The 27,436-nt window shown below is 39.3% G+C and overlaps 1 protein-coding gene, 1 long non-coding RNA gene and 1 pseudogene across 2 annotated transcripts; all 3 read right to left on the reverse strand.

Moving 5' to 3' along the window:
- Nucleotides 1-3,509: 3,509 nt before the first annotated feature.
- On the reverse strand, nt 3,510-4,891 carry LOC113648708 (annotated as a pseudogene).
- Nucleotides 4,892-13,953: 9,062 nt separating this feature from the next.
- Nucleotides 13,954-14,669, reverse strand: LOC125139417. Its single transcript, XR_007138471.1, has 2 exons — nt 14,369-14,669; nt 13,954-14,299 (listed from the first exon to the last, which is right to left on the reverse strand). It is a non-coding gene; the product is annotated as an uncharacterized LOC125139417 (long non-coding RNA).
- An 8,415-nt stretch (nt 14,670-23,084) lies between these two features.
- Nucleotides 23,085-27,191, reverse strand: LOC113637224 (macrophage mannose receptor 1-like). Its single transcript, XM_047803403.1, has 7 exons — nt 26,435-27,191; nt 26,247-26,296; nt 24,946-25,335; nt 24,374-24,730; nt 23,746-24,108; nt 23,585-23,658; nt 23,085-23,244 (listed from the first exon to the last, which is right to left on the reverse strand). Exons 1-6 carry the CDS (start codon nt 26,446-26,448, stop codon nt 23,645-23,647), a joined length of 1,188 nt encoding a protein of 395 aa, XP_047659359.1. The 5' UTR covers nt 26,449-27,191; the 3' UTR covers nt 23,085-23,244; nt 23,585-23,644.
- Nucleotides 27,192-27,436: the final 245 nt, after the last annotated feature.

The following is a 27,436-nucleotide window of genomic DNA, read 5'->3' on the forward strand; positions in this document are numbered from 1 at the left end:
AGCAGCGCAGTCATACCCATGGACGTAACCCCCTCATCCCCCAGAAAGTGGTTGGACAACCAGATCAACCTGCTGAGCATGTAACAGTATGTTATTAAAAATAAATTATTGTTAAAAAATGTTATTATTTATTAAATAAATGTTATTAAATAAATCGCAACAAACAGGGACCAAAATAATACGTACCGGCAATTAGCAGTAATAACTCTCACTAAACGCAATCATCTTTTTGGTTCACAAACTGGATGCCAACCCGCATTGAGATAGCAGACAGCCCACGCTAACAACAGCGGGACAATATTGTCCTATAGTGGTAAACAGAGCACATGAGCAAGCACACACATAAAGTTTGCTGGACAAGTTAACATGCGGTTACACACACACACATACCTGGGGAAAGCCATGAATGGGGTCCCACGAGAGGGCGGTGCCAGCAATGACACATAGCCAGGTAACCCAAAACCAGCCTTTATATAATTCATTCACTGATCACGTGACCCAGCAATCAATTAGTCTCATTCACTCTGCTACACAAGCATTCATACACCTTCCTAATGGTAGCTGCACAAGAATAAATGACCGTATCTTCTGCATAAAAATAGAAAGATGCATGTTGAACATTTTCGCCTAGACAGTTTATTTAAATAGTGAATAAAAGTGGCCCTAAAATGGAGCCTTGCGGGACCCCTTTACAGATTGATAAATATTTTGACGTTAGGCCATCAACTTGCGTAGCTTGAGTCCTATCATCGAGGTAGTTAATAAACCAGCCCACAGAGTGCTGAGATATACCTATACTGATCAGTCTCTGCATTAATATACTATGGTCAACAGTGTCAAATGCTTTGGACAAATCATACACCGTTCCACCTGTGGAACACTACCACTAGGGGCTGAAGCTCATAATTTCATTGTAACTTTTAAGCATTAAATCCTCTAAAAACACGAAAAAACTTATGTTTCAAGTAAAGTTTATACTTTCAATATTTTTTTAACCCACGCACAAAGCATAATAGGATTCATAGCCGTCATACTCTTAGAAAATTTTTTTTGGAGAAAACTGACCTAGGTAGCGCTAGACCAGTTTTTCCTTACCTTTAGACGCATCCCTTTCTTCACTGGGGTAATATATTCCAAAACAAATATTCCACAAAAATCCACTAATATCAAATATTCCGAAAAATTGGAAACAGTGGTGCACCACCATCTTTGTTTCGGCTCTAACTTCTCATTGGGGTATTCAAAAATTCTAAATTACGTCATATTTATAGCCCGGGGCGTAACGAATCAAACAAGCCCTCACTTGAGCCAATCGGTGCTTGTATTGCAGAGATAGACGGCTGAGAAGCCAATGAGGTCAGACATCATTTTTGGGAACCCTCGCTTGACTGACAATTACTCCTTCCAATAGCAATGAAATTGGCCGGGACCTATACAGCTCTTTAGCCAATAAGCAGACGATTCCAACGGTATGCCACGACCCGCCTCTCTAATGCTGGCTTCTGCACGAAAATCGTGAGCGATGGGTTTATTGCGCAATCCTCGACCTTTTCACACTCTCACAGCTCAGGGTGTCAGGTTACAGGCCTTTTTACACAACAGAATAGTAGAGAGAGAGGCTGTGTTTGTTTTAGGCCTTTTAAACTGAGCATGCAGTCTTTTAATTCAAAGTTATACAGTAAACAAGTAAACAAGAAACACATGACCGGATGGACATGTCCGTAGAAAAATAGTTTTATTGAAGCCATTTTTGGGTCTTTTGACTTGATTTTTTTTTGGGTGAAAGCCAAGACATGTGGCTATGACCCTCAGGTGTTAAATGTTACCTAAAATGTTCCAGAGAAATAAGATAAATTAAAAACCTCAGGCAAAAATCTAAATTTTCCATTCTAGCCTCTGTAACTTTGTGTCAGTAAGGCCTAGAATCAATCTGACACTTGTATCTGAAAGTAGAGAATCACTTCTTTCCAATGAGACCAGGCTCACCCCTGTGTGTTAAAGTATGTGGGAGCTGTATCACTTTTTGTTTTGTATACAATTTCGTCCGATCGTTCGTGTGCATGAACAGGTTAACATAGACACACAGTGTTTCTTATCATCAAGTGCTTTGACTATATCATTAATTACATGTATAGCAGCAGTGGTTTTACCATAACCTCCGACGACCTTGTGTCCACATACGTGGACATCACTGCAACTAAAATGCAAGGCCAAACCAAAGCTCAGGTCTTAGGAGGTTAATATTGGAGTCGTGGTTCCTCTCTGAGTCTTAGGAGCTTTAACTACTTTTGTTTATTTTGTTATAACAGAGGAAGTGGGACTGGTAAGATGTCGTGCGACTTCCATTGTACCACACGTAGGTAACTCGACGTTAAATACATTAGGTAAGAGTGTACGCCACCACCTGTATGTTTCTGTTTAATAGCTTAGAGTAGGGAAGTATAGGCACTCTGCGATGAAGACTTTATTTTATTTACTTTGGCATCACTAATATCTCATTTTCTCTTGGGTTTATATTTTTATATTTTGTTGTCCATTTACCTTTCTCGCCTGGTATATAATCAAGCACACATTTTATTGTTATTTCATGTCCCTGCATTCTTCTTTTTGCTTACTACACCCACAAAAATTACCACAACCATAAATGTTACTCCTTACCCTAGACAACTTTTAAAAGGTCATAACAATTATACTTCACCTCTGTGTAGCTTTGGACATTTCTATATTTATTGTACTTCTTTTGTGCTGTTGGTACTTTGTCAAAGTAGCTGCAGTTGTAACACTTTACACTGTGCTGTTGACTGAACCAGAGTTGTGCATGGATGTAATGATGGGCCGGGAACAGCAGATGCTGAATCTGTATGCAGAGATTTAATGAGAAGGCAAACATTCCAAAACAGTAGGCAAAGGGAAAGTCAAAAAACAGGCAAGAAATTCCGAAAATCAGAGAGCAAAAGAGTGGCAAACAAATCTGACAAACAAATCCAAACACAATAAAATAAACAAATTGAACAAGGGCAAAATACAGCAAGACAAGCAATGGAACCACAAGGTAATGCAAGGAAAACACTGACAATAATTTGCATTAAACAATAACACAAGGTTTCCTCTGGTGGGCTGGAGGGGAAATGCAGGTATTGCTGTAACAAAAGGGTAATTCTTCTTCACTAAATCTACACTTCTGTTTAGTGAAAGTGGATTTAGTTTGATGACAAATTTAAACCTTACCCTAACTTTTAGCCCTGTATGTTTGTGATGTATGTTTGTGATGTGGAACACAAAACACAGAGATACACTAAAACACAAACTTGAAATGTACTTTTATTTGATAGGAAACAGGCAGCAGTTATTATCACCCATATCCTTACACATTAAAGAAACAAGTGCTCAGAAATCCCAGGTATAGAATATATATATATATATATATATATATATATATATATATATATATATATATATATATATATATATATATATATATATAAAACATAAAAAAGAATAATGATGATTTTAACATGTTTACATGGCTTGGTGTTCTAAACTTCCTGCATAGGTGTAAATGAACTGAATATGATTTAGTTCTTTATTCTTACAAAGCAGACATAAAACAGTAAAATATGCAAACCAACACACTGTAGTTTAAACATCAGGTTAATAGATTTCACCTACATTACCCAGAAACCCCATTATTAACAAAAACCGTCAGTAATAATGATAATAATAATAATAATAATAATAATCATAATGTGTAGAAGAGTATAAATGAGACATTACTGTAGATCAGCTGATGCTGGACACAGATGATGGACCACAACTTGTCTTCAGTCTTCATGTTTAATAAAACAAATCTTTAAACAATTTTAAATGCGATATCAATGAAGCGCAGTAAAACACAAGCATACAAAAACACTGTGACTAATCATCATAGGTAGAGCAGATGAAGTTGAGCTTCTGGCTCTCAGGCAGCTCGATCCACTTCTGCTCTCCTCCAGACTGCACTGCTCTGCTTCTCTTCTCATGACTACAGTCTTCATTCCAGGTCCCATTCCCTGGTGCCCAGCCCTGATAGCAGATTATTGATCCAACAACCCAGAACCAGACACGCTGGGCGCAGTCGTGACGCAGGCCGAGCCACACGTGTTCAGTGGAGGTGTTTTGAGTCACTTCCTTCACCCAGAGCTGCATCTCCTCGGTGCGCACTGACACCAAGTCATGATGATGGTTCCTGCAGTATGTCAGAGCTTTCCACCAGGTCAGATTCTCCTTAATCAGGACCACTTTATCTGGATTAAAGAGGCAGCATTCAATAAAAGCTAAGGTGAACATTTACAACCCAATTGTTTTTTCATCTTTTATTTAGCCAAAGATTTAAACAGGATTCTGGATATAATATCCTGAAAATATTGTTAATATAAATATTTTTTCTCCAAATTTTATAAAAAAAAGGTTTAATTATCTCTCTCATATCCATTTGTGATTGTATTTATACAACAAACTGTATTTTATAGAGTTCATGATAATACAAAACAGCATCAGGAATCTAATAAATGAAACACGAATCCGCATCATTTAACTTACTCTCATGGCAGATGAACGGGAGTTTTTCTGTGCAGTCCACATCAGTCCAGTAACGTTGCTCAGACTCAGACACTGCAGCACAGATCAAACTTCCACTAGGTTTGTCAGATCTCCAGTATCTGAATGTGTAGTTACTCTGATCTGACCACTTCCAGGAGTCATTAAACAGACCGATCCAAACACCTGAACTGACTGAAACATTAACCACACTCCAGATCTCGTCATTCTCAGTTTGGTTCCTCACACTGACCAGATCGGTGTAATTCTCTCTGCAGTAGGTCTGAGCATTTTACCAGCTCTTTGTAACATTAATATATACATATTTATTCGTGTTTGTGTTTTTTCTGAAAATAAAAATTTACACAATGATTAGATCATTCATGACTTCATTAATTTTTTGCTGATTCTTAAGTCAGTAAAAGAACTTTATTATTAACTTTATTTTCTGAAAGAAAAAGAAAAAAACAACCAAACATGCAGTTAACACAATTAAGAGCTCATTCATTACTACATTAGATTTTTGCCTTTTGTGCCAATAAAGGAATTTTAACAAAAAACTAAAAACAAAAATCAAGAAAAATAACTAATACAATTAGATCCTCCATTTTAGAATTAGATTTTCATCACTGTAACATTATTAAATATATTACTTTTTATTAACATCTCTTACCTTCATACCATACAAAAGGATACAATGTTTCACATCGGTTATCATTCCATGTTGTATCAGATCTATAACATGCCACACAGTACTGAATTCCCCCAAGATTATTTGGCTGTCCACTGTCCCAGTGTGTGTAAGTGACTCCGTCTCTGTAGAAAGTTTGGTCTTCCAGAGACCACAGCCATCTCCCAGGTCCTGCTCTCTGTAGACCAATCCAAGCTTTCTTTGTATTTTCCTTCATCAGTGTGTGATTCAGCTTCTTCATCTCTCCCTTGTTGCTGATGGTTGCCAGATCAGTGTAATTCACTCTGCAGTAAGTCTGAGCTTCACTCCAGGTTTTATTCTCCTTCACAAAGTGATAGTGATGAGTATATGTTCCTATACCACATACTACTGTGAAAAACATAAGAAAGTGACGTGTTATTGCATGATGTTATGATACGATTTTAAAAGGTTACCTCTTACTTTCAAAAATCAGTTTAATTTTATTTTTATTTCCTGGAATAACAGACCAACCCTTCACATTATTATAGTCTCATGGTTTTAAGGTTCTTAAATGTGCAAGGTAACATATGCCAGGTGAAAGTTCCACCACGAAACATTTTACACTTAATAAACACAAGTGGCTTTTTAAACCTGTTTTTTTTTCACCATGTAATTTTTCTATTTTGTGGAATCAGAAACAGAAACTAAAGCATGACAAAATGTATTATAATATAACATTAGCTAAGCAGCTAGAAATGAATTCAAGTTGTTCAACATCAACATGATCATTTAATCCATGAAAACTGGCTAAATGTTTCTTGTGCGATTCTTTATTTTGTTTGTAATCAGATCATCAAATGTCTCTTTACACTTCATAATAAAACACTTGTGTCTCTGTTTATGTTTCATTCAGCTTGGAATCACCCTAAGTGATGCTGTTATTAAAAAGATTACAGTCTGCTTTTTGTAGATTTATGTGAAATATTCATGAGGTCAGGTGCATATTAAGTATATTATGTTAAATATATGTTAGAAAGCTTCCTTGAGAATAGACCTCATGATTAGGATCTCACAGAACACAACAAGGTTTGTTAAGCTCACAGCTAATGTCATGCTCCTGTTTGGAGTTTTATTTAAATATGACAAATAGTGACCATGCACAAAACTGTGTTGTAAATGCAGGACATGGCTTTTAAAATGGCTTCAGATAAATATACTCTGATGTCTGGGTTTGTGCTAAGACGGAAGTATCGGACTTTCACCACTGGTGCATCAGCAGATTTTTCACCCACTTTTAAGCTGCACAATACTTCAGCATTGAGGGCTTCATTTGTTGATACAAAAATAGCCTCAGATTACAAAGAGAAAAAAATAATGTTCAAAATTGTTTCAAACTGAAACTAAAGAGTAAATACAAGAATTGAGATCAGAATAAAGTCATTTATAGCCCCACATTCACAGAGTCTGTCTTTTTCTTTTAAATAACACACACACACACACACACACACACACACACACACACACACACACACACACACACACACACACACAGTGTACATTATGTACACACTGACCTGAGAAGAGCAGAGTCACTGAAACGAGTTGAACCATATCTGTAAAGAAATTGTTAAAAAAAACATTTCCAACATTACAGCTTATGAATTAACAATCTGACTCTTTCTATGTTCTTTATCAGTTATATTACTGTAGTAAAGTTATTAATTCACCAACTTCTCTCTCTCTCTCTCTCTCTCTCTCTCTCTCTCTCTCTCTCTCTCTCTCTCTCTCTCTCTCTCACACACACACACACACACACACACACACACACACACACACATAAATAAAACAAATAAAAACATGAATAAATAGATATCCGTACCTCATGTATGTCATGTACTCCACACAGGGTGTGTGTTACGAGTGTTCTTCACCTCACTTTGTGCACCTAAACCTAACAAACCTCTTATTTTAAAGTATCACTGCCCTCTTTCAATCCCACCCATCACTTTACATATTCCCTTAGATACAGATGTTATCTCAGTATCTGCTGCTCATCATAGTATTACTGTTGTTGTGATGCTGTTGTTATGTGCTTTTATTTGGAACATATTTGAATATATCCGTGTGAGATGTTACATATTTACAGAATAAATGCTGCAGGGTTTTTCCATGACTCTGGATAAACAAAAGACAGATGAACAGAAAAAGTTGAATTTAAAGAATGGAGAATGTGAACTTAGTTTTAATTCTTATTATAAAGTCGTATGCAAAAGTTTAGGAACCCCCTGACAATCTCCATGATTTTCATTTATAAATATTTGGGTGTTTGGATCAGCAATTTCATTTTGATCTATCAACTAACTGAAGGACACTAAAATAATATTTCAGTAGTGAAATGAGGTTTATTGTATTAACAGAAAATGTGCAATATGCATCAAAATGAAATTGGACAGGTGCATAAATTTTGGCACCCTTGCCATTTTGTTGTTTAAAATACCTGTAACTACTTAGCACTGATTAATTGGAACACACAATTGGTTCAGTGGCTCCATAAGCCTTTAACTTCATAGACAGGTGCATCCTATCATGAGAAAAGGTATTTAAGGTGGTCATCATTGTTGTTCTCTTTGACTCTCCTCTGAAGAGTGGCAACATGGAAGCCTCAAAACAACTCTCAAATGACCTGAAAACAAAGATTGTTCAACGTTATGGTTTAGGGGAAAGCTACAAAAAGTTATCGCAGAGCTATAATCTGTCAGTGTCCACTGTGAAGAACATAGTGAAGGAATGAAAGACCACTGGCACAGTTCTTGTTAAGGCCAGAAGTGGCAGGCCATGTTGTAGAGGCAAAAGCGAAGGATGGTGAGAATGGTCAAAAACAGCCCACAGACCACCTCCAAAGACCTCCAACATCAATGTGCTGCAGATGGCTTCACTGTTTATCGTTCAACAATTCAGCACACTTTGCACAAGGTAAAGCTGTACGGGAGAGTGATGCAAAAGAAGCCTTTTTTGCACAAACGCCACAAACAGAGTCGCTTGAGGTATGCAAACTCATTTTGGAAGAAGGTGCTGTAGAGTGATGAAACACGTTAAAAGTAAAGGAGCTATGATGATATCGACATTGTTCCCCTTGACATAGGGCTAATGTATCTGCCTGATCAATACAGTGGGCACTTCAAGGTCTCGAGTATTTTGTTAACAAAGACTTGAAATACAGCAGGCAATTTGTTAAGTCCACATAGTATGACAAAGTACTCGTGTCCCCTGGTAGTGTGGAATGTGGTTTTCCACTTGACTCTCTCTCGCCAGTGGTTCATCTTTGTAACTTTCCAAAGCCTGGGTCTCTGAGATAGACAGTAAGAATATTCTGCTTTTAGAAAGGGAGGAGTTCGGTAATAGATTGATAGTACAATCCCATGATCTATGTGGTGGCATTTGGGTGGCTTGTTCCTTGCTGAACACCTCCCCCAGGTCATGGTATTCCAGGGAGACGTCAACAACGTGAGTGGTGTCTAGGATTTCAATGGAGGTTGAGTGGCACCGGAAGCTCATAGAGAATGAATGCTGAGGAGCTCCGCAAGGTGGTAATCTGCGTTGTTGTTAAGTTGAATTTAAATTGGCCTGTAGAAGAAGTTATTGTAGCTCATAACAAGCATGATATCTCGTTCCATGCTAAACGACTGCTTCCTGACTGCCATTGTCCCCGGACCTCCATGCTGAGATATCAACGTCTTGGGGAATCCCTATTCTTCACTTCTAATTATTCGACTATTGTAGGGCCAGGGGTATTCAGCCATGCCTAGTGGCTCTCCCCTACACTGCCCGCATGGAGGAAGCCTGCGCCATTGGAGTCACCTAAGCCATTGTGTGGAAGGCCTACATGGAAGCAGGACAAGCCAATGTGCCCCTGCACAACATGGTGGTCTTGCAGGCCTACCAGGCTGACCTGCTAAAAGAGCTTAACTGTGGTGGAGATTGAACCTCAAGGCAATATCAGAGCTCCACCAAGCCAAAGATCTCGCACTCCGTGCCACAAAGCAGACGGCCCACACCATAGGTTCCATGGCTGTATTTTTTGTCACAAAGAGGCACCTGTGGCTTAATTGAACAGAGATTAAGGACAGAGATAGATCCTTTCTCCTGGATGCCCGATCGGGGAAGCAGTGAGTACTGTCGTCAACAGGATTCAGGGAATTTATCCATTGTCACAGTGAGCAGCCTGGGCCATCTTCCAGCCACAACCAGCCCCACCTCTGACCTTTCCTGCTCAGAGTGAGTGATGCAGCCCGAGCTCACCCATCAAAGTCTATGGAGGCCTATCAGCATGCCCAGACCCAGGCCTGTCAAGTAAGCAAAAAAAGAAATCCTGATGCCCGAGGGCTTCGATTCCTAGGAGCGACTTCCCCTTCCTCCGACTTTGCCGTCTCTGGCATTTTGGAGGTCAGTAAGGTCTGCCCTTACTCTCTTTTCTTGTCTCCTGGATCAGCACCTGAAGGGTATCAGGGAGATCAGCATGACGTTGACATCTTTTGTAGACAATTTGGTAGCATGGAAACTACTATGTGGGTCTAAGTGGGTCCTAGATACTGTAGAAAAAGGTTACAGGATCAAGTTCACCTCCTATTCTCCGTTTCAGGGTGTATTACCCACGGTTGTTGGCAAACACCTAACCATGTTTCTCCAACCACTGCTCTCGCTTCTAAGGAAAGGGACCTTAGTTTATGTTACCCTCCCAGATCAAGACTCCAGCTTTTACATCTGGTATATTGTTGTATATATATATATATATATATATATACAGGGGTCTGTGTCCAACTTTGGACCTGCAGGCTCTAAACGCTGAATGAGATTTGCATGATGAGTAGTTTGAAGGATGTAAGAAGCATTTAATCATTCAACAGCCACTTTAATAGGAACAGCTACACCAATTCATGCAATTTTTATTCTATGTCATATATGCAATGCATAAAATCCTATACAAGCTTCAGTTAATGTTCAAATTCTAAAATATAGTGCCAAATAGGCTCAACAACAATGACTTTAACATTGGAAGTCAACATTTAAACCAGGATCCAACACATTATATAATATTCTGCCAAAAGAATGCAAAATAAAACCTAAAAGAAATGCCATGTTATAGTAAAGCAGTTCATCTAGTAGTACAGGAATGAATTATAACAGTAATACAGTTCATTTAAAGCATTTGGCAGACACCCTTACATTTTACCTCATTTTATAGCTAAGCAATTGAGGGTTAAGGGCCCAGCAGTTGCAGAATAATGGACATGGGATTCAAACTCACAACCTTCCGATTGGTATTCCAACACGTTAACTACTAAGCTAGCCCATCCTGCAATTTTTTGTCAGTGGAGTAAGTAGTGACAGCAATTGTGTCTTTTAAAAACTTGCTGTATGTGAACAGTCTGTCTTTGCTTGGACAAGAGATGGTTTCCAGTGGATATTTTACCATAGCATTTTGTTTATTTACCATGTTGAGATCAAAATCACTAGTTCTCGTTCTCTCTCTCTCTCTCTCTCTCTCTCTCTCTCTCTCTCTCTCTCAACACACAAACAGACACCCACACAAAACACACAATCATTACATACACACTGACCTGGGAGCAGGGGCAGGTTGTTAAATGAGACCAACCATATTTACAAGTAACATAAAAGCTATTTAAAGACATTTACAAAATTACACCGTACGTTCAAGTGTATATATGAATAAACATCAGCTATACATACCTGTCAAGTTTCTCATGTACTTTTCTGATTAAGTGGATGTAAATGGTCAGGGTGTTAGTTGTGATGTTTGCAGTAATATATAGCTGTTTTCTCACCTTATTATTTGTGATCCTTGTGATTCCTGTTTGTAATTATATTTCTGTCCTCTTCTATCCTCTCCCATCTATTTGCCCTCCCCTCTTGTGTCTGTTCTATATATGTATTGTTCTGCATTTCCACAAAACTATTTACATAGAGGAAAGAATGATTAGTGTTTCTTATTTGGAATTAATTTAAATAAAGGATAGCTTTGTTTGGGCAAGCTGTTTGTGTTTACAGACAAACATACTAAAAACTTGTGTTGTTTGATGGCTATAAAGTACAATCTGAGCTCCACAAACTTTGGATATGTAAAGTAAGGGCTTGTGATGTCAGACATGGCTGTATGTCCCCATATTCTTTTTTACTGTATTTTCTTGATTCCTTAGGTTCTATTCCTGTATGTCACCAGATGGAATGGTAGGATCGTAGTGTAGCAGAGCGGTAGGGGAAAGAGTGTAACACTGCTACACAAAACATATACTTGAAATGACGAGGCCTTTCCAGAGCAAGAGGAGATAACACATGACCCAGCTACGTACAGTGTCAAGCCACACAACTCACACATGTGAAAGGTACACAAACAGCACACAGTGAACAAGCCACCCTCAAAAAGGTACAGCAATTATTCCTCCCCCTCAAAGACGACCCACCCAACACAAGTATTTTTTTTGAGATATGAGCTGTGATTAGACCAAATTTTTGTCCTGATATACTAGCAAATTTTTGAGATACGAGCATCCGAGCCACCGCAGCCGAAAAGAAGATCTCCAACAACCACGTGTGCTCTTGTAGTAGGGCAGTCTAGGTACCGCCCTATTAAAAGCAGTTTTAACCTGAATGACAAGTGCGACAGCCTATTGGCTGCTGCTCCGTGTGTATTTAAGACGTAGTTTGTCACCTGGGTATGCATCATAAAACCATTGTGTGTGGGTGTGCGCGTGCAGCTTGCGGGAGGTATGTGTCCAGCTTGCGGGAGGTATGTGTCCAGCTTGCGGGAGGTATGTGTCCAGCTTGCGGGAGGTATGTGTCCAGCTGTATGGCTAACGTTGCTGCTAGCGTCTGTGCACTATCTAAGGTGTATTTGTTTATAGCCAGGTTATGGTCTCGATTGGTACGACGTTGCTGTTGGGTGTGTGCTCTGGATCACCTGCATAGTTGCAGTTCGTTGATTACGGATAAAGCTGTGAGTAACTGAACCCGTGTGCTTCACGCTCTACTTCCGGGTATGTATATCTAGTCCTTTTGAGCATTATTGGGGTGGTGTTTTTGACGATTGATTTTATTAACTTTTGTTTAGCTGACCTACTGGTAAGCCCTACTGGTAGCTGCCCTACTGGTAAGCCTCAGCCAGAAAGTTTCTTGTTTTTTTCTTTATTTCTTGTCTCTGTTTGGTCAACAGTTTTTCTTATTTTAACTAGTATTGTGCAATAAAAGTATTTTGTATTTATATCCACGTCTCCTGCATTCAGTGGTAACGAACCTGTGCGCTATATTTTGGGTATAAATTTCCCTGTTTATAGAAATGGGATGGCGTAGTCAGCTCTAAATTTTTAGTTGTGTATTGTGTCAATTCTTGCCCTCCACCGCCCCGCCACACTCTGTTGACAAACGACGGCCGATAAAACGGAAGTCATTTATTTCCTATGGAGAGTCGCAAAGGCTCTGCGTGAGGTGCCGACCATCTGCGGATCCGTAATTTTCCGTTTTGAGCGTTCGATCCGTTTGCGACAACAGCGCATCCTATATGCCGACCGGACAGGTTTTTATTAACTGAACGTAATTGCTACAATTTCTGTTTTTATTAATTTTGCTTAATTAATGTAAAGAAAACAGAAATTGTAGCTATTAAGTTCAGTTAAGAGAATTTCTGTTCTGTCAGGACCACTTTGTCAAAAGAGAATTTATTAGATGATATGCATACAGTTAGTGTTGGTGGTATGGTTCTGTTCTGGACAAAAATCCACGCGCCCGTCCGTGTGCTTGCATGGTCAGAGTGCAGAGAGCAGAGACTAGAAAACAGAATACACCCCCCGTACAACAGAACCACTAAGCATGCGTAGTATTAGATATGCTTGCTTACGTGTTTTTGGAAAGTAATAAATGAATGGATAAATAAATAATTAAATAATTAGAGAGAGAGAGAGAGAGAGAGAGAGAGGTAGAGAGAGAGAGAGAGATGTAGATTTATGACGTAAACTGGTACAAGGAACACGGGTTCCGGCATGGTGGAGTCCGGTTGGAGGAGGGAGTTTAGATCACGCAGCAGTGAAGCGCTAGAGCGGCTCTATGAATTGGAATTTAAATTGTCGGGTAATATGGATGTCGTAACCGGATTGGTGTGCCGTCGTGGACAGCTGATTAACAGCTAATGCACACTTGACGACGTGGCCTGCCAGAACTAACACGATGCTTGATTTAAGTTCGTTAATTTTAGTGAGGTTTAGTTAAGTTCCATTTAAGTGTAAAGTAACATTAAGAGTGTACAGTGGCGAGTAAGTAAACGAAAGTAAAAGTGTTCGTACAAGACAAAATTCCTCCTCCTCCGCCTGTTTAATCATCCCTCAACCTCCGTGCGCATCTTCCGTAAAGTAAAACCAGTTTATTTTTTTTAACATTCTCTTTTATTACTGTATGTTTTTATACATCATTTGTCATTTATGAATACAGGTACTGTACATTTTCCTATTCAAAACAACTGGAGTGGAATTTTGCGAGCTGGAACGGATTAATGAGATTTCAATTCATTTAAACGGGGAAAATTGTTGTGAGATACGAGCAATTTGAGATATGAGCAAGGTCAGGGAACGAATTAAACTCATATCTGACAGTATGAGATGGTATCGATTAACGATAGTTGGTACTTGCAGATTTACTAGATTTACTCTCACTAATACAGATTTTATACATGCAGATTTAATAGTGCATACTTCAGTTCTAGAAGGACCCAGAACAAACTAATGGTGATATTAAATCACATACATAAAAGAAAACAAACAAAATACAAAGAGAGGAGTGCTGAGACAAGTAGCAACAAATAAATAAAACCAAAAAAATAGAGTTGACATAAAACAAACACATAACTGCCGACTAAAATACCGGTACATGGCGTGAAGCCCCGTTGTACCGAGTTGGAGTCAAAGCGAACCACAACGGTATTCTCAGAGGCAAAACAACAGCGCAGTCATACCAATGGACGTAACCCTCTAATCCCCCAGAAAGTGGTTGGACAACCAGATCAACCTGCTGAGCATGTAACGGCATGTTATTAAAAATAAATAAATCGCAACAAACAGGGACCAAAATAATACGTACCAGCGATTAGCAGTTATAACTCTCACTAAACGCAATCATCTTCACTAGATTGATTTTTTTTGGTTCACAAACTGGATGCCAACCCGCATTGAAATAGCAGACAGCCCACGCTAACAACAGCGGGACAATATTGTCCTATAGTGGTAAACAGAGCACATAAGTTTGGCAGACAAGTTACCATGCAGTTGCGGTCACACATACACACAAACACACACACCCCTGGGGAAAGCCATGAATGGGGTCCCACGAGAGGGCGGTGCCAGCAATGTCGCATAGCCAGGTAACCCAAAACCTGCCTTTATATAATTCATTCACTGATCACGTGACCCAGCAATCAATTAGTCTCGGTGTAACTGTGGAAAAAAGATGCGGAAAGTTTTCATATTGAAGCCCTAAATACAGTTATTTTATGGTCAATGAATCAGCCTATGAGAAGAGTGTTTAGTGTCGCGTTCGACCAATGATGTGTCTGAATGCTGGTCAGTGCATTGCTTACTTTCTGGTTTCTCTCGCCCATGTGAGAGAGAGTCAAGTAGTGTGCACGTGCGACAGATAGAGAGCAGAGGTAATTCGAGAACTCCAGAGAAATGTGGGGTATAAATTACTTTAATACTGAGCTTTTACTCAGTATTGAGAGAAGTAGAGATAAAAACATCTTCAGAGTAACGGTCGCACGAGTTAAAACGGAATTTATCATTGGTTTTGGTGAGTTAAAGTTTGTAAATTCATTACATTTAATGTGTTTAAATGTATATAAGTTAAATATGCAATGTGAAGAAGTTTATTTAATTTTCTTTACGGTTTGAGAGTGAAATGTGAAGCTTATCTGCTTTATATGTAAAAGACTTTGAAAACTAATGATGCTTTTATGGCCTTGTGTATTCAAGGTCAGGTTTTTTTTTTGTTTGTTTGTTTTTCTTGTTGTTGTTGTGATTGTTTTGAAGTTGCATGATCCTTTGTCTCCATTGCTCCTGCTCTGTGAATACTGCATGTTTGGGTGCTGGTTTGTACATGAGGCTAACGTGCTACGGTAACGATAGCATTTCCTGGAATCGTTTCAATTCTCCCTTTAATGGATGGAGTTGCGACTGGCGAGCCACGAGGAGTTTTCATCGAGTCATAAATGCGTGAGATTTAACCCTTTCATTGCCAAACGGACTGTAGGCAAGTGAAACACACACAGTTACATTTTTCCCATTTTTCTTGTGGTGGAAATTCACCTTGAAGGAAAGACTGAGATACAATACTGTTTTGAAAAAGACTGATTAACTGTTTTGTAAAAGACTGGTTTACTGATTTGATGAATGTGATGTACATTTTAAATGTGCATGTGAGAACTTACAGTGAATTTATTGTTTTTGTTTTGGGTTATATGTTCAATTCTAAGGTTCAAGTCTAACCTTTTGAAATAATCGTTATATGCAAATTGAGAAGTGTTAATGTGAATTGACTTACCAGTGATTTATTTTATTTTTTTCCTGTATTACTGTGATTCAGGTGATTTACTTTCACAGAGTAAATTATATATTTATAGAAGGGAAATTTTGATACTGTTTACAATATAGAAACAGAACAATTATTTTGGTTTATTTTTGTTTATTTTCTTAATTTCCTTTTCATGTCATGTTACTTGGCAATTCAATACATTTATCTATTTTCAGTTGAACTTAAGTGTGTGAGTGATTCATTGTTGTTGGAAGCTCCTGGGCTCAGTAGTCGAATCAAATCTTCTGAAAGAGATGGTCCATAGTTCAGACCCATTGTGTTTGTAGGAGTTAGAAGAAGGGTTACATCATTCACTCTGCTACACAAGCATTCATACACCTTCCTAATGGTAGCTGCACAAGAATAAATGACTGTATCTTCTGCATAAAAATGGAAAGATGCATGTTGTACATTTTCGCCTAGACAGTTTATATAAATAGTGAATAAAAGTGGCCCTAAAATGGAGCCTTGCGGGACCCCTTTAGAGATTGATAAATATTTTGACGTTAGGCCATCAACTTGCGTAGCTTGAGTCCTATCAGCAAGGTAGTTAATAAACCAGCCCAAAGAGTGCTGAGATATACCTATTCTGATCAGTCTCTGCATTAATATACTATGGTCACCAGTGTCAAATGCTTTGGACAAATCAATGAACATAGACACACAATGTTTCTTATCAAGTGCTTTGACTATATCATTAATTACATTTCAGTCAGGACCACGTGAGTCAAAATAAAGACAATTCTTTGAAATATTTACATTTTTTATTTGCAAGCTTATGAAATTTACATTTGGCGGTATGGCTCTGTTCTGAATTCCCCTTCCTTTTCATGAGCTCCATGAAAGCTAGTAAGGGAACAGCAGCAGCTTCGTGGGGGGACAATCTCCCATTAACTGGGAAAGCAGCCAGACAAAATCCCCCCCCCCCCCCATTTAGAACAGAGCCTGCATCAGTGACAACAGAATGACACTGATTAAGTTAAACACAGTACCAAGGAGGAGCTAGGGGAGGAGGTGGGTTGCAGCAATGCAGAGGAAACAATAGCGCGACCAAAAGCGTGCTTAGGAATCAGATCAGCTGATGGGCGACGTTAGAAAACTGACATCAGCTGATAGCCGAGCTTGACTATGTGGCCTGCCTGAACTGACGCTGAACGCTATATTTCAGTCAGGACCATTTGAGTCAAAATAAAGACAATTCTTTGAAATATTTACATTTTTTATTTGCAAGCTTATGAAATTTACATTTGGCTTTATGGCTCTATTCTGAATTCCCCTTCCTTTTCTTGAGCTCCATGAAAGCTAGTCAGGGAACAGCAGCAGCTTCGTGGGGGGACAATCTCCCATTAACTGGGAAAGCAGCCAGACAAAATCCCCCCAAACAGACCATACCAGGCAATCCTCCTCCCTGGCTCTTCATGCTAACTGAAGAGCCAGCAGAGGATTAAAGCGAGCTTTTACTAGACAAACTTATTAGTAAAATACCAACAGAGCAGAGGACATGTTATCAGGCACGGAAAGCAGTTCCTTTACCATTTACTAGCAACCACTGACCATTAACCCCCCCAAAACCAACGGAAGGCTCAGTGCCTGTATACGATTCAAGGCTGCAGAAGACTCCAGATCATCATGAACATCATGCCATCCCAATTTCCCAAGGAGCCATTGATTATCAATCCAAAGGTCACTATCTTTCGCTGGACACTCGTACAGAGAGGAGAGAAATTTAATCAAGCTTTTCATTTTCATTGCTGGCTAAAATTTAACCATGTCAAGTTAAGAAGTTAAACCATTTGCCAGTAAATATTTCCTGCATAACGTATCATAACAGCCTAGCGAGGCATGGCATAGCACATCACAATAGCCTAGCAAGGCACAGCGTGACGCAACATAACGCCTAGCAAGTCATGGCATATCATATCATAACTGCCTAGTTGGGCATAGCACAACATACCTTAGCCTAACGAGGCATCGTAACAACGCCTAGCAAGGCATGGCATAACACATCATAACGGCCTAGAGAGTCCTAGTACAACGCAACATAACGCCCAGCAATGCATGACATAAGGCATTAAAACAGCCCAGCGAAGCACAGCCCAGCAATGCATAACCCAGCGTTATGCAACCCAACACAGCCCAGCAAGGCATATCATAACGTAACGCAACACAGCCCAGCAAGGCACAGCACAATGCAAAATAATGCCTAGCAAGGCACCGCATAACGTATCACTACAGCCCAGCAAGGCACAGCACAACGCATTACAACAGCACCACGCAACACAACATAGCACAGCGCAACCCAACACAGCCCAGCAGAGCACAGCACAATGTAACAAACACAGCTCAGCAAGGCATGGCACAACATATAATAGCCAAGAGAGGCACAGCATAACGTAGCAAAACGCCTAGCAAAGCACGGCCTAACGCATCACAACAGCCTAGTGAGGCACAGCACAACGTAAACGCCTAGCAGGCATGGCCTAACGCATCATAACAGCTTAGCGAGGTACACAGTGCAACATAACCTAACATGGCCTAGCAAGGCATAGCATAAGGCAACATAGCCTAGCGAGGCACAGCACAATATACTGTACCATAACACAGCCCAGCGGAGCATAGCACAACGTACAGTATCACAACACAGCCTATCGAGGCACAGCATAACGCGTCACAACAGTCTAGCAAGGCACAACATATGGTAACGTTACCCAACACGGCCTAGCAATGCACAGCCAACCGCAATGCAACACAACATAGCCCAGCAAGGCACAGAACACCACACCATAACACAGCCTAGCGAGGCATAGCATAACGCATCACAACAGTCTAGCAACGCACAACATATCGTAACGCTACCTAACACGGCCTAGCAATGCAACACAACATAGCCCAGCAAGGCACAGCACAACACACCATAACACAGCCTAGCGAGGCATAACATAGCGCAACGTAACCTAACATCGTCTAGCAAGGCACAGCACAATGTATCACCACAGCCTATCGAGACACAGCCTGACATATCACAACAGCCTAGCGAGGCACAGCATAGAGTAACGTAACCTAACACGGCCTAGCAAGGCACAGCACAACGCAACAAAACAAGCCCAGCAAGGCACAGCACCAAGCACCATAACACAGCCTAGCGAGGCATAGCATAATGTATCATAACAGCCAATGGGGCCTAACATAGCGTAACATAACATAGCTTAGCAGGGCATAGCATAACGGAACCTATCGTAGCTTCGCAGGGCATAGCATAACGGAACCTAACATAGCTTGGCAGGGCATAGCATAACGGAACCTAACATAGCTTCGCAGGGCATAGCATAACAGAACCTAACATAGCAGGGCATAGCAAAACGTAACCTAACATAGCTTCGCAGGGCATAGCATAACGGAACCTAACATAGCTTGGCAGGGCATAGCATAACGGAACCTAACATAGCAGGGCATAGCAAAACGTAACCTAACATAGCTTCGCAGGGCATAGCATAACGGAGCCTAACATAGCAGGGCATAGCAAAACGTAACCTAACATAGCTTAGCAGGGCATAGCATAACGGAACCTAACATAGCTTGGCAGGGCATAGCATAACGGAACCTAACATAGCTTGGCAGGGCATAGCATAACGGAACCTAACATAGCTTGGCAGGGCATGGCATAACGGAACATAACATAGCCTAGCAGGGCATAATGTAACCCAACATAGCCTAGCAGGGCATGGCATAAAGTAACCTAACATAGCCTAGCGAGGCATAGCATAACATAGCCTAGCAGGGCATAACGTAGCCTAGCGAGGCATAGCATACCGTAACTTAACATATCTTAACAGGGCATAGCATAAAGTAACCTAACATAGCCTAGCGAGGCATAGCATAATGTAACGTAACATAGCCTGGCAGGGCATAACGCAACCTAACATAGCCTAGCAAGGCATGGCATAACGTAACCTAAAATAGCCTAGTGAGGCATAGCATAACGTATCATAACAGCCTAGGCATAACATAGGGCAACGTAACCTAACCTGGCCTAGCGAGGTATAGCATAATGTAACACAGCCTAGCAGGGGATAGGATAACCTAACATAGCTTAACAGGGCATAGCATAATGTAACCTAACATAGACTAGTGAGGCATAGCATAACAAGTCGTGGCCTAACGGTTAGAGAGTCTGACTTGTAATCCTAAGGTCGTGGGTTTGAGTCTCGGTCCGGCCACGATTGAGGTGCCCTTGAGCAAGGCACCGAACCCCCCAAATGCTCCCCGGGCACCGCAGCATTAATGGCTGCCCACTGCTGCGGGTGTGTGTTCACGGTGTGTCTGTTCACTGCTGTGTGTGTGTGCACTTTGGATGGGTCAAATGCAGAGAACGAATTCTGAGTATGGTTCACCATACTTAGCTGTATGTCACGTCACTTTCACTTAACATACCCTAGTGAGGCATAGCATAACGTATCATAAAAGCCTAGCGAGTCATAACATAGCGTAACATAACCTAACCTGGCCTAGCAAAATAGCCTAGCAAGGCGTAGCCTACCTAGCATAACAGACTTTACAACACGACAGCCCGGTCGCTTCCGGCTCAACAAGCGCACCATTAGACACGAACATGCGTGCCATATCAATTTACCGTAAGTTCAAAGCGTTTTCAAAACGTCCCCTTCGGCTCGAGTATACTAATAGTAATCACGACCTCTTATAGTGCCATATCGCGAACACAAAGGGAGATAACTTGCGGTTTAATCTCTAATAGCCGCCGAATTTAACTCGCAGCAGCAGCAATGCAGAGGAAGCCCCATAACATAACAAGCTTGCATAACAAAGCATATCGAGGCATAGCATTACCTAGCATGAGGTAATCTAGCTTAGCAAAGCAAGCATGGCATGACCCATCGTGACGTTCATAGCAAAAGCATAGCATAACCTCATCTAATAACATAGCATAACATACAATAATATAACCTAGCATAGCATATCGAAGCATAGCCTAACAGACTGTACAACATGCCAGCCCTTCCGGCTCAACAAACGCACTATTATACTGTACACGAACATGCGCGCCGTATCGATTTACCGTAAGGTCAAAGCGTCATCAAACCTCCTTTTTGGCTCAAGTCTACTAATAGTAATAACAAACTCTTATAGTCACATTTCGCGAAACCAAAAGGAGATTTGGTTTAAACTCTAATTAGCCGTCAAGTTTGAATTGCAGCAGCAAAGCAGAGGCAGCAGCCCCACAAAAGAAGATAGCTTGCAGTTTAAACTCCAAATAGCCACCGAGTTTAAATCGCAGTTGCAGCAATGCAGAGGAAGCAGCCAAGCAGACAGACTGAAAAAAGCATTTAAATAGGGCGCCCTGTTTGAAATGGACCAATAGCGCGCTTAGGAATCAGATCAGCTGATGGGCGGGGTTAGAAAATTGACATCAGCTGATAGCCGAGCTTGACTATGTGGCCTGCCTGAACTGACGCTGAACACTATATTTATAGAAGCAGTGTTTTTGCTATGTTTTACCATAACTTCCTACGACCTGGTGTCCACATACGTGGACATCACTGCAACTAAAATGCAAGGCCAAACCAAAGCTCGGGTCTTAGGAGGTTAATATTGGAGTTGTGTTTCCTCTCTGAGTCTTAGGAGCTTTAACTCCTTTTGTTTATTTTGTTATACCAGAGGAAGTGGGACAGGTAAGATGTCGTGCGACTTCCATTGTACCACACGTAGGTAACTCGACGTTAAATACATTAGATAAGAGGTGTACGCCCCCCGCTGTGTGTTTCTGTTTAATAGCTTAGAGTAGGGAAGTATTTGGCGCTTGGCGATGAAGACTTTCTTTTCTTGTTTATTTTCCTTAGTTAGGTTAGAGGTTTAAAACAGTTAGTATTGGTTTTGTTATTTTTCTTTATTTACTTTGGCATCACTAACGTCTCATTTTCTCTTGGGTTTATATTTTTATATTTTGTTTGATTTGTCCATTTATCTCCTTTCTGACCTGGTATATAATAAATCACACATTTCATTGTTATTATTTTATGTCCCTGCATTCTTCTTTTTGCTTACTACACCCACAAAATTTACCACAACCATAAATGTTACTCCTTACCCTAGACAACATTTAAAAGGTCATAACAATTATACTCCACCTCGGTGTACCTTTGGACATTTCTATATTTACTGTACTTCTTTTGTGCTGTTGGTACTTTGCAGAGGTGGGAAGTAACGGAGTAAAAATACTTTGTTACTGTACTTAAGTACATTTTTCTGGTATCAGTACTTTACTCCACTATTTATTTTTCAGACAACTTTTTACTTTTACTCATTACATTTTTACAGAAATATCTGTAGTTTTTACTTCCTACATTTTCAAAATGGACTCGTTACTTTCAGTATTATTCCTTCTCATTGAGCGCTGTTTACAGCCTATCATCCTATCATTGTGCGGCTTTTTCCCCATGTGACTGATGTACTGTATTATTTACTGGCATCAGACATAGACTAAGGATAGCGGAGCTAACAATGAGCAGCACGCCTACAAAAGGAATGGCTAATGTTAATTCAGAGGGAGTCACCGATGTTAAAATAACTAACAACGAGGACATTCCTGAACACACATGGCCATATATGAGGGAGATGTTTGAAATAATCGGCGTCAAAAAGGATTCCTGGCGAATGCATTGCGAATTGTGTCAACCAGGGGCGGTTCTAGACCTTTCTTAGGGTGGTTTCAGCCTCCTGTCTGTAATCTCAGCCACCATAAATCTATGACTTCAATTTTTACTTTCATAAATAAACAATAAAAATTACGTTAAAATGCAGGACATGTCGTCGATGGGAAAGAAAATTGTTTATCAGTTTGATCCAAAAGCGATTTTTTTTACTTTGCTTTTACGTGTGTGTGTTGTAGTCTTTCAAAAGTGCAGAGAGCAAAATCCGTGTGGCAAACAAATCTGACAAAGAAATCTAAACACAATAAAATGAACAAATTGAACAGGGGCAAAATACAGCAAGACAAAAAATGGAAAAGCAAGGTACTGCAAGGACTGGGCTGGAGGGGAAACGCAGGTATTGCTGTAACAATGGGGTTATTCTTCTTCACTAAATCTACACTTCTGTTTAGTGAAAGTGGTTTTAGTTTGATGACAAATTTAAACCTTACCCTAACTTTTAGCCCTGCATGTTTGTGATGTATGTTTGTGATGTGGAACACAAAACACAGAGATACACTAAAACACAAACTTGAAATGTACTTTTATTTGATTGGAAACTGGCAGCAGTAATTACGATCCATATCCTTACATATTAAAGAAACAAGTGCTCAGAAATCCCAGATATAGAAACCATCAACATTTCATTATGCAGACATCCTGATGATAAACTGAAAGAACAAAGAACTGAAAGAAAAAATAAATTATATACATATATATAATAAACAATAACATAAAAAATAATAATGATGATTTTAACATAACTGTTTACATGGCTACTTCCTGCATAGGTATAAATGAGCTGAATATGATATAGTTCTTTACTCTTACAAAGCAGACATAAAACAGTAAAATGTGCAAACCAACACACTGTAGTTTAAACATCAGGTTAATAGATTTCACCTACATTACCCAGAAACCCCTTTATTAATAAAAACTGTCAGTAATAATAATAATAATAATAATAATAATAATAATAATAATAATAATAATAATAATGTGTAGAAGAGTATAAATGAGACATTACTGTAGATCAGCTGATGCTGGACACAGATGATGGACCACAACTTGTCTTCAGTCTTCATGTTTAATAAAACAAATCTTTAAACAAAAAACAAAAAAACAATTTTAAATGCGATTTCAATAAAGCGCAGTAAAACACAAGCATACAAAAACACTGTTACTAACCATCATAGGTAGAGCAGATGAAGTTGAGCTTCTGGCTCTCAGGCAGCTCGATCCACTTCTGCTCTCCTCCAGACTGCACTGCTCCGCTTCTCTTCTCATGACTACAGTCTTCATTCCAGGTCCCATTCCCTGGTGCCCAGTTCTGATAGCAGATTATTGATCCAACAACCCAGAACCAGACACGCTGGGCGCAGTCGTGACGCAGGCCGAGCCACACGTGTTCAGTGGAGGCGTTTTGAGTCACTTCCTTCACCCAGAGCTGCATCTCCTCGGTGCGCACTGACACCAGGTCATGATGATGGTTCCTGCAGTATGTCAGAGCTTCCCACCAGGTCAGATTCTCCTTAATCAGGATCAGTTTATCTGGAAAATAAGAGGCAGCATTCAATAAAAGCTAAAGTGAACATTTACAACCCAATAGTTTTTCATCTTTTCTTTAGCTGAAGATTTAAACAGGAATCCGGAAATAATATCCTGAAAATATTGTTAATATAAATATTTTTTCTCCAAATTTTATAAAAAATATCATTTGTGATTGTATTTATGAAACAAAGTGTATTGTATACAGTTCATGATAATACAAAACAGCATCAGGAATCTTAAATAAATTAAACAATTTTATCCACACCATTTAAGTCTCTCTCTTGGCAGATGAACGGGAGTTTTTCTATGCAGTTCACATCAGTCCAGTAACGTTGCTCAGACTCAGACACTGCAGCACAGATCAAACTTCTACTGGGTTTGTCAGATCTCCAGTATCTGAATGTGGAGTTACTCTTATCTGACCAATTCCAGGAGTCATTAAACAGACCGATCCAAGCACCTGAACTGACTGAAACATTTACCACACTCCAGATCTCGTCATTCTCAGTCTTGTTCCTCACACTGACCAGGTCGGTGTATTTCTCTCTGCAGTAGGTCTGAGCATCGTACCAGCTCTTTTCATCACTAATATATACATATTTATTAGTGTTTGTGGTGTTTTCTGAAAATAGAAATAACAATTTACACAATGAACAGCTCATTCATGGCTTTATTATATTTTTGCTGATTCTTATGTCAATCAAAGAACTTTAACAAAAAAGTGAAGTAGAACAAAAATCAAGAAAAATAACAGACAATTAGATGCTTCATTTTAGATTTAGATTTTCATTACTGTAACATTATTAAATATAGTTACTTTTTATTAACATCTCTTACCTTCATAACATACAAAAGGTTTCCTCGTTTCACATTCGTTATCATACCATAATGTAGTGTAGTAATCATATCCCACACAATACTCAACTCCCCCAGCATTATCTGGTTCTCCATAATGCCAGAGTGTGTAAGTGACTCGGTCTCTGTAGAAAGTTTTGTCTTCCAGAGACCACATCCATCTCCAGGGTCCCGCTCTCTGTAGACCAATCCAAGCTTTCTTTGCATTTTCCTTCATCAGTGTCTGATTCAGCTTCTTCATCTCTTCCATGTTGCTGATGGTTGCCAGATCAGTGTATTTCTCTCTGCAGTAGGTCTGAGCTTCACTCCAGGTTTTATTCTCATTCACAAAGTGATAGCGATGAGGAATATATGCTCCTGTAACACATACTACTGTGAAAAACATAAGAAAGAGATGTGTTATTGATGCTATGATAAGATTTTAATATGTTATCTCTTACTTACAAAAATCTTTATTAGTTATTTATTTATTTATTTATTTATTTATTTATTTGCACCTGGTCATAAACAGAAACTAAAGCATGACAAAATTTATTATATTATGACATTATCTAAGCAGCTAGAAATGATTTCACAATTTACTCGTGTCTCTGTTTATGTTTCATTCAGCTTGGAATCACCCTAAGTGATGCTGTTATTAGAAAGATTACAGTCTGCTTTTTGTAGATTTATGTGAAATATTCATGAGGTCAGGTGCATATTAAGTATATTAAGTTAAATATATGTTAGAAAGCTTCCTTGACAATAGACCTCATGATTAGGATCTCACAGAACACAACAAGGTTTGTTAAGCTCACAGCTAATGTCATGTTCCTGCTTGGAGTTTTATTTAAATATGACAAATAGTGACCATGCACAAAACTGTGTTGTAAAAGCAGGACATGGCTTTTAAAATGGCTTCAGATAAATATAGTCTGATGCCCGTTTTTGTGCTAAGACGAAAGTATCGGACTTTCACCACCGGTGCATCAGCAGATTTTTCACCCACTTTTAAGATGCACAATACTTCAGCATTGAGGGCTTCATTTGTTGATACAAAAATAGCCTCAGATTACAAAGAGAAAAATAATGTTTAAACTTGTTTCAAACTGAAACTAAAGAGTAAATACAAGAATTGGCATCAAAATAAAGTCACTTATAGCCCCACATTCACAGACTCTGTGAATGTCACACCTACACACACACACAAACACACACACACACACACACACACACACACACACACACACACACACACACACACACACACACACACACACAGTGTACATTGTGTACACACTGACCTGAGAAGAGCAGAGTCACTGAAACGAGGTGAACCATATCTGTAAAGCAACTGTCAAAAAAACATTTCCAACATTACAGCTTATGAATTAACAATCTGACTCTTTCTATGTTCTGTTATCGGTTATATTACTGTATTACTCACATAAATAAAACATAAATAAATACATGAATAAATAGATTTCCGTACCCTATATATGTCATGTACTCCACACAGGGTGTGTGTTATGAGTGTTCTTCTGTTCTTCACCTCACTTTGTGCACATGAACTTAACAAACCTCTTATTATACAGTATTACTGTCCTCTTTCAATCCCACCCATCACTTTACATATTTCCTTAGGTACAGATGTAATCTCAGTATCTGCTGTTCATCAGAGTGTTGCTGTTGATGTGATGCTGTTGTTAGGTGTTTTTTCTTTGGAACATATTTGAATGACAGATATATCTGTGTTCATAGTTACAGAATAAAGCCTGCAGGGTTTTCTAGGAATTTGGATAAACAAAAGACAGGTGAACATAAAGAGTTGAATGTAAAGGATGGGGAATGTGAACTTCACTCTAATTCTTATTATATTGGCTTGAACAACCCAAAATTCTGTTTTGCTTCATTACCTTATTTTTTTTTAGACAACTAATTTCTAAATTCTAATCATTCTGACCTACATGCACCTACATGCACCAAACACAGGTAAGTCTATCTATCTACACCCTAAAAAATAATACATTGGCTCAACTCAAAAAAAAAATTGGTAACAATTTGCATGCATCTTTTTAAGTAGCTTCAACTCAGTCATTATTATGTAGATATCATGAACCTTTTATAGTTAGACTAACCAAATTTGTTTAGTACAACAACAGCTGCTTTACGTGTATGCACAACAAAATTAACTTGCTTATTATTTAACTATTTAACTTGTTAGAGGTTTAAGTATGTATGTACTGTATGTATGTGTGTGTGTGTGTGTGTGTGTGTGTGTGTGTACGTGTATGTATGTATGTATATATGTGTGTCTGTATGTATGTGTATGTACAGTATGTACGTGTATGTATGTATATATGCCTATGTGGTGTGTATGTATGTATGTATGTATGTATGTATGTATGTATGTATGCATATGTGATGTGTATGTATGTATGTGTATGTATATGTGTGTGTGCTTGTGTGAGTGTGTGTGTATGTGTGTATGTAC

Source organism: Tachysurus fulvidraco, chromosome 18 (genome assembly GCF_022655615.1).
Source record: "Tachysurus fulvidraco isolate hzauxx_2018 chromosome 18, HZAU_PFXX_2.0, whole genome shotgun sequence".
Taxonomy (NCBI): domain Eukaryota; kingdom Metazoa; phylum Chordata; class Actinopteri; order Siluriformes; family Bagridae; genus Tachysurus; species Tachysurus fulvidraco.

Bases quoted from the DNA above. Each gene is read 5' to 3' on its own strand.
- LOC113637224 (XM_047803403.1), bottom strand. The intron at 24,731-24,945 runs GTAAGAGATGTT...TTCTATTTTCAG, and splicing joins ACCTTTTGTATGTTATGAAG to AAAACACCACAAACACTAAT. The intron at 24,109-24,373 runs GTGTGGATAAAA...CTTATTTTCCAG, and splicing joins CCAAGAGAGAGACTTAAATG to ATAAACTGATCCTGATTAAG.